The sequence below is a fragment of the Rhipicephalus sanguineus genome, chromosome 5, assembly GCF_013339695.2.
Source record: "Rhipicephalus sanguineus isolate Rsan-2018 chromosome 5, BIME_Rsan_1.4, whole genome shotgun sequence".
Lineage (NCBI taxonomy): Eukaryota > Metazoa > Arthropoda > Arachnida > Ixodida > Ixodidae > Rhipicephalus > Rhipicephalus sanguineus.
In genome coordinates this window covers 12,637,696-12,646,423 of record NC_051180.1, presented here as the reverse complement: position 1 = coordinate 12,646,423, position 8,728 = coordinate 12,637,696, and the positions used below count along the sequence as shown (strand labels likewise).

The 8,728-nt window shown below is 44.2% G+C and overlaps 1 protein-coding gene across 1 annotated transcript; it reads right to left on the bottom strand.

The window, feature by feature from the left end:
* Positions 1-1,807: 1,807 nt before the first annotated feature.
* LOC119393235 (prefoldin subunit 2) lies at positions 1,808-7,324 on the bottom strand. The gene is made up of 3 exons (XM_037660145.1): positions 7,121-7,324; positions 5,723-5,846; positions 1,808-2,200 (listed from the first exon to the last, which is right to left on the bottom strand). Exons 1-3 carry the CDS (start codon positions 7,279-7,281, stop codon positions 2,006-2,008), a joined length of 480 nt encoding a protein of 159 aa, XP_037516073.1. The 5' UTR covers positions 7,282-7,324; the 3' UTR covers positions 1,808-2,005.
* Positions 7,325-8,728: the final 1,404 nt, after the last annotated feature.

Here is an 8,728-nt window from a genome sequence, read left to right as displayed (position 1 = left end):
CATCTTCAATGGTACCATTTTGTGAGATTTTTAAGCTGGGTTAACCCTTACCCTCCTTCTTTTTACACCCGTGTCGGTGGTGCGGTACCTGCAGCGCTTGCCCCGCGGGCCTCCACCGCCACCTATCGGCCTCTGAGTGATGCTGACATGGCCTCAGAGATTAAGCCCGCCAACGCACAAACCACACCATCCAAGAGCTGCTGGGGTAGCTGACATCATTACGAGCGACGCGGTAGTGGGGGCCTCCCAATGGCGTAGCAAGTGTTGAGAGGGAGGGGAGGGGACGCCCCTTTGAAATTTTGCATTTCTGCGTGTGAACATATAACATTTTGTTGCGGGAAAGACACAGACTGGAAGGAATGCGAACTTATGAATTTACAACTGGTCAAGCGAGCAGCGCTGCTGATAGGAACAGCTCGCGCCAGTCTATCTTGTTGTCGTCCTTTTCTTCGTCTTGTTGACCGCGATGCCACTGGCTGGCACGTAGCAACATATACGCACTCATTGAAACGTACGCACGAACATACATAACGGGTGGTTGAACCCCTCCCGCTCCGAAAAAAAATTCTTGGCTACGCCCCCTTGTGCCCCCGGATTAATTACAACCACCTGGGGTTCCTTAATGTGCACCTAAATCTAAGTGCACGGATGTTCTTGCACTTCGCCCCCACTGAAACGCGGCGGCAGTGGCCGGGAATACAACACGCGGCCTCGTGCTCAGCAGCGCGACAGCTTACTTGCTAACCGTGGCGGCTATGCCATCCTACACCACGTGCATTGTTTGACACAGCAACTCTGAATCATGTGTAATCACAATTTTTCCAGTGACCCCAATCGTGTGACGCATCATGGGGTGCGATATAACTGGAGAATTACACTTCCCATTAAAAGCGTGCAAAATGCTTCAAAAAAAGTAGGAAGCATGTCAAGTGCTGAATGAATAAATACTGTGTTATCATTCTGGCTCCTGTGCACCCCACACAGTTAAGTGGCTCATGCAAAATATACGCATGTGAGTATGAATAGAGCTATTTCTTTACTAAAGCCACAAAATATTTTCCCGAAGTTATGTGGGCTGAACAAAAACAAAATATTCTGGCATTTCTTGCTCAAATCTGTGATGGTTCAATGCAGTGCCTTGGAAGCTGTTGTTAAAAAAACTGTTGTGTATTCCATCTTGCATACATGTTGCAGGGCCCCTTTAAAGCAAAAATTAGTTTTAAGAAGGTTTGCCTAAATAGCAAGTCCCTATCGTCAGTGCCATTAGTTTTTTTCTGCTGCAACCATGTTCATTTCATTGACTTCGATTACACTCATTGGCTGGTCTTTATGAGCGCACTATATAAGTGTTGCTGTGTGAAAGCAGTGTTTTTGATGCACCTGGCAGGTTCCAGACCCAGTCGGAGGGCTAAACTCCTCTAATCCTGCTTTGTCGGCAGTATGGAGAATTTTTTAAGTTTACAAAACATTATAAAGTTGCTTGTGGCACATAGCACAATTTTATTCCTGAGCTAGCTGACTCTCGGAGACTGATATTCTATGCACAAGAAATTCTAGCAGATAGCTGAGTAACTTTTTTAAAACTCATGACAGAAACTGACATGTGTCAATTGTCAACGAACATAGCACAACAGAAACTCAACAATATTCTGTCAGCATTATGAAAGTGCATAAAACATGTTGGAAGCAGCAATCATTTTTACTACTGCAAGTGAAACTTAGAAGACGTGCTCAAGTGTCTGGGGTGATGATAAAAGCCGCTGCTACAAAATGTCCATGGCACCAACTTGGGATGTCACAAACTGCATTCATATAAATATTTTATGTAAAAAAAAAGGGGGGGGGGACATCAAGGTCAAAAACTCAAACATCTCGTCATGCGACTCCTTATTAAAGCTTCAGCGTCCTTTATAAAATTACATGTAAAGCAGCTGTGGTAGTAAAGGTGGAAGCATGAAGCTGCGGCCAAATGATTTAAAAGAAAAAAAACAACAGCAAACGGACGTCAGACTAACACTCCTGCTGTAGGCTGTGATGCTGGTTTCTCGCCCCCTCCACCGCTGCTTCCTGCAGCAGGCTGGGACTTGGAGGCTGCATTAGAAGAGACCCTAATCTGGATGTTGTGCTTCTCACGGTACTCGTTCACCTCCTGGCCTTTCTGTACAATCTTCTCATTTAACAACTCCACTGATTTTGAAATCTGGAAAACATGAAGACAGCTTTCAGGTGCACTCTCTAGTATGTCATATCATAGAACACAGCAACAACAACACTAGTACACACAACAGGGCTACTTTCAGCTAGCGGTATTACCAGGTGTGTGTGTTTTTATGTGTGTGGGTCTATGTATCGATCTAACCGCACACAGACACACACACGCACCTATATATGTGGAATTTTTTTTCCTAAAAGAGCCAAATCCAGAAACCAAAAGTGGGCTAAATTTCACAGGAGCGTAAAGCGCACCTAAGTATCTTTCGGTTTTAAAACAATTGTAATCGAAATGGGGCAATTCCTCATTGTAATGTGAACTCAAAAAAGCATTCTCAAATAAAATATGAGCCAAATCCTGCATCTGTTTGAATCAAACCGAGCCAGATTCATTAAACCAGTGCTCTGTCAACAATCATGACCAGAACAACCAACATGGCCACATCGAATATGTTTCAATTGCGTTCTAGTTGCTTTCCTATCGAGCTTTCAAGAAGAAGAAGTGATCTGAAAAGGTGTGGCTTAAAACGACTTATGAAGAAGACCTGGGGCATCTTTGAAGGCCTTCAATAGATGCCAATAATGAGAAAATGCTGCCGAGAATCCAGAATGGTACACCTTTTGCCTGGAAGGACCACTCGCTCTACAAGTCTATTCATCGCCATTACGCCCATGCAACAAAGGACGGCACCGTTGGAAGCACAAGGATGTTGTTAATCTTGTGATGAAGTATTGCTATATTGTTCATTTGTTGCGATTAGGCTGCTTTTACAAGCTAATTCAAGCCCAAATGAAATGTTCCAATCTATAAGAGCTACATCCAAATTTTACTCCTGAATACCGAGAATAGTGGGCTATACAGATTTAAAGGGGTGGTGCCATCAAATTTCAAGGCTATAACAAGCCTGTTGTGGGTTTCCTCTGTATGCAAGGACACTCCACACGAAGGGTCGGACACAGCAAACGTTTAGAATATATTTTAATTTACTTCCAAAGTGTACCTAAATGCCCATTCTCCCGATCAAAACCCATCGCTAGCGCGCCAACACTGACGTAGATCTGTAGGATGGACAACGAAAGTTGTAGTGACGTCACACCAGATCTGCTGTAGTGACGTGAGTGACCTGCGGACCTCCGCCACCTCCGCAACGTACGTACCGACTGTAGTGAACTAGAATATATTCTAGTTCACTATAGTACCGGCAAAGCATCGGTTGCTACATCACTCGCCGAGTTTCGATCGTTTTCTGGCTAAGTGCGTCACAGCCTTGTGTGGTCACGTGACCACGCCTCCTACACTTCTACGTCACTGCCCAACCTCGGCGTCCAGAAACCGAAACCGAAAGTTGTCCACATCAAAAGGCGATATTAAATTATTTAGCGAGAATACACGAATCTTGGTTCGTGCATCGTTCTTCCTGGAGCTATAGGAAACGCTTACAGCAAAGAACACGCAAGCCACAAACATGGTGGAACCACCCCTTTAAGCAGCAATATAGATTTGAAGTATTTTGGTCCCATGAGAAAACTGGCAAAAATTGTTTTAGCAGGCCCGACCATATTCTCAGCAGCAAAAAACTGCGTTTTTCTGAGTTTCAATTAAAATAGACTTGGCTCTTTTAGAAAAAAAAGAGTGCCACATATATATATCAGAGGCCTGTGGACCAGCCTCTGACGAGTCAGTCCACTAGCCACAACTTTAGTAAATAAAGCATCTGTTGTTTTTGTTTGTTGATCCTGTGCATCTTCATTTGCAAATATTTATTCGCGTTCAGAAAGAATACTTCTTCCGACTATATGTATATATATATATAAAGCTTAAGAATTTCGAACTTCCTGTTTTCAACACGCATCCATATTTAGTTTCTAGTCGCCAATTTCTGGCATCTATGAAGCACAAACAGAAGCATTCTAGTGCTGGCGGTGGAGCTGGCGATCTTTGAAACTATAAGGCCACCTGTTCAGACTCCTTTTTACAGAACAAGTGGCGGGAGGCACAGCTTGCTTGCATCGCATGTGCACAGTTACTGTTTGTTGAACCCTCAGGTGCACATTTCAAAGGGGTCAATCAGAGCAAATGGGCAGTCAATCAAAAGCGGTAAAACAGAGCAATGGGCAGCACTTCCACTGCCGCCCTCTGTCGGGAGAACAGCATATATATGTATATATAAGATGTTTCACGTAACAGAAACCAAGTATATTTAAAAAGTGGTTACCTACAACTGAATGAAAACGATGAGGTATGGTTTGCCATCATGTGGTGCTCATTAAGGTCTTTTTTACAATGAGCTTAATTTGTTAATTAACTGCAATCAGTTATGCAGTATCTTAAATATTCCCTTTAGGGCTAAGTGCATTTTTTTACGCTGTGGAGGGCATTCCAAAACGACCAAGCCAATTTTTTGTGGCAATGTACGGTACTCACGGAATCACACGCGACATCAATTTTTTTAGTGTAATGACTGGAATGCGCAATTGCTCGAGATAGCCACGTCATGTCGCGACGAACCTGGTTTCTAAAGATAATGTTGGCTCTGACTTACGCGTTCGAGTCGAAATTACGACGATATTACTCGAACTGAAGACGGTGGAAGTGAAAGTATGTGCGTTACTTAGCCCTAAATTGTCCTGTTTAAATCCGTGAGTACTGTACATGTTGCATGGTGACCTTTTTCCATGTTTAAAGAAAGCCCATGAAATAAAACAATGTGACAGCGTTCGTGCACTACCGTACTGCCGCACTCTCAAACGTGCTTCAAGCGAAACAATCAGCGCATGGACCTTGGTGAAATGAATGGCCGCGGCGCTCAGCATTCGCTTCCCAGTGCGTCAGCATTTCTGCCAGCCGCACACAGCAAGGAAGCACTGTCGTCTCTGATCAGTTGAGAGTCCGCAAGCTGGTAGTATTGCTTTTAATTCACTGCTTCATTCAGGAAACATTCGAATTTTAAAGGAGCACTGGTTTTTATCCCCTCGACAGCCGCTGCCACCACCCCACCATTCGTGAGGGCCAGACTGAGGCCCATGGGCCATGTCTGACCCCAGGCCAACACTCTTCCTAGGAGTGACACAAGCTGGCATCAGGCGGGAACGCAGGCACGGCCAGACTTTCAGGTCAGATCGGGCCCACGCAGAGCTCTCAGCATGTGTGTCTTCACTTATTAGAACGCAGCAACTGCAGCTTAAAACTGAACCAACAACTGCCAGCATGAACTCGTGGTCAGCAGCAAAACGCCATGGCCACTGATATACTGGGCTAGGTCACTGAACATTGGCACAAAAAAAAAATGTTAATACAGTACCACCTTTTTTTTTGTGCGTCACAATACAGCAGTGACGCAGATTGTGATGTGTGTGGCAATTTAACTTCGGACAAATGCCATTTTGGTTGAACTTACACTAACTTGCTTCTTACTATCAATATTTATAACGGAAAAGTCTGCATAGAAGTGAGGTGCAGTAGCCCAAGAAAACTTGTGCGTTTTTTTCAAGCAGATCAGCAAAAACTCACATTTTCCCTGTTTCGTTCCACAGCAGGAAGAATATCCTTGACCGTCCTTTCAACAAGCACTCCACCAACCATTCGGTAACAGCGTCGGTCACCATCAACTTTCTGAAGTGCTTCAGCAACTAAGCTGCAAAACAAATTGATCTCGTTTAACTTTCATTCAATTTAACAACGTAGAATTTAAGCCTACCAACGGCCACTGTGCTTAACTGACAAAGACTTTGATGCTGACACACCTATTACATCAGAGCCTTTATACGCTCTTTCGTATATTTAATGTGTTTAATGTAGATTTCCAATGAAGTGCACTTTTGACAAATTTACTATTGCAGCAGATTATTAGCTTATCACTAGGCCTCCAGTAATTCATGTGGCAATGGTTTAAGCATACATTTTTTTGAGCATTTGTTCTTGTTCCTGGAAACTACAAGAAAGCTACAACTCATAGATTTGCCGGCCTGCATTTAGTCAGAGCTGTATTTTCTCTTCCATCCAAACTTCAGTTGACCCCATATTTTGCCCCTCCTTCCACCGATTTAACCAGGCGTGTGCTATTGTTAAATTTAATGAGTACAGTAACTGTGCGGAAGGTTAAATGTAGAATGCCCTACACTCGGACAGTGTTTAGTAGCTCGAGTTTCATGTCTCGATGCACGAAATAATAGTCTTGCAGCACTGTCAGCGTAGATTCAGTGTCGAATGCTGTCACGTGAAAATTTTGGGCAGTGACGGCCAGCCAGCTTTATTTCATGTATGACGATGGGGGTTTTTCACGTATACACTTAGGTAGGCGCCTAGTTGCAACACAGGCTGCCAAGGAATAGCTAGAACTTAGACATTGGCGATATGACAGAAAATGAAATTGACACACGGTTCTTGCAACTTATACTTCGTTAACGAAAACGGCAGGTAAATTTCTTTTTATTTACTCGCTCCTTATGATGATGCTTCGAAACGAGCCTCTATGTTCTTGATTCCATTCACAACACAGTAACGGTAACAAGACGCATGATGGCAGGTGAAAGTAATCTCGAGTTTGTGGAATAATTCAAGCAGTTTGAACCTGTCTACCAAACCACACAGGAGGAAACATGATAATTAGAGCGGATGATCACTTTCAATCTTGAGGAGCATGACATGCGAACAGAAATCGAGGCCACGTGATTCAAGGAACGAGTCAACTCGCCTTGTGTAGCCAGTCGCAGTGACCACCCACGCGCATCGAGTTACATTTTCCTTACACGGGCACAGCACAAAAGGTATTGAACGCATCATAGCACACACTGCACGACTTGTGCAAGTCTAGGGATGGCCAGAGACCGCTACAGTGCCGGCGCATCCGAAAAAAAAAAAAGGCGACTAAAGAACATTGTGCAATGCGGCATGAGGCCGATCACTTACTTGTGCTCGTTAAGTTCCATTTCCAGTTCAATAAGTTTTGCTGTCAGGGCACGTTGTTCTTGTCTCAGCTGGTTAAAGCCGTCTACAACGCCCTGTTCCTGGGCTTGACGTTTCATTTCGTCTTTCTTCAACAACGATTTCTTTTCACCCTCAGCCGCCATGATTGAAATACTGACAGGAGGAGTACGGAATAGGCCGTAGGGAACCCAGCAGCCGCAGTTTCGAAGAAAAAAACAACGCTAAAGAAGCGAGAATAAATTAACATAATTAGATTTGGTTGTAATTTTTATTCAGTGCTATGTTTTATTATATTGAGCTAATACGTAAGATTGTTAATTGTCGCGCAGGTTTGCTCAATCACGGAGGCCTTCTGACTTGTCGGGTATCTCGAAGGCTGAAGAAGTACTTTAAAAATTGAATACGAGAGGTCAGGACAAGCACACACGTGACTTCTGTGTACCATCTCTGGCATCAATAAAAGTGCATTCCCCACGTGTTTGCGCGCGTTGTCAGGACAGGTCACTCTAGTCAGGACTGTCAGCAGTCAGGATTGAGGTCAGGACTGAGGGACCTGTAGTCAGGACTGGTCAGGACTCGCAGAGGTGATGGCGATGATAGTACACAGGGCAGTGGAGGTGCGTCTTTCCTGCGGAACACACCCCGATCTTTGTAAATAGACGCAATAGTGATATAAGCTACTCTCGTTATCATGCTAATCTCACTCTGCGACTGCATGTGCGACTAGGCTGCCGTAGGCTGCCGACTTGCGCAGCGCAGTAAGTTGCCAAGGCCGCAAATGCGACACTTTCCCTTACGTGCTGTTGTGTGACAAAAACGCGGGAGATTTAAATGTAGTCAAAAGCGTGGTAATCTAAACCTTCTTTTGAACGTAAAGCGCGGGACGAACGAGGCAACATTTCAGTTTTTCTCCTCTGTAAATACCATTTGCCAGTTAGTCCAACACAATCTACAAGATGGACGATCGCTTGTTACTCCAGTCGGGTTGTCAGCATAAGTTTCTTTATTTTTAATTAATTTAATCGCGCCTCTGTGCAGCGCCGTTTACTCCTCTTACATTGGCGTAAATCACGGAGGGCCAGGGGGGTCCTGACCCCTCTTGTGTTCAGGCTTGGGGGACACCCCTTGCAAGTGTCCCCCCTTGAAATTGATATTTCAAACGCCATATATTTGAATTACTTGAGAGTTAAGTATAGTCTAATCAACTTTTTTGGTTAATGCCTGCGTATATTGTTGTGTGTAGGCCTGTGTTCAATACCCCTCAGCTGTGCGAGACTATTGAAATAGCAACAGCCGCTCGACCGCTTTCGGAAAAGACTCAATAGAACAATGCAATTACATGAGCTGGAGACCCATGATCGTTTTTAAAAATTTTATTGCAAGGCATCATTTTAATTTTCATATAAATAAAAAAGTCACAGTTTCGCCTCAACGGCGAAGCAATGAATGCGATAGCAATAAATTGGAATGTCACGCGAAGAACGGAAAGCAGCTCGAAATTGCCAGCGCGTCGCTCGAGCCCAAAGGACGCACGAAAAGAACGCACACAGGACGAGCGCGAACTAATGCGTCACAGCTCGACACTTGAAG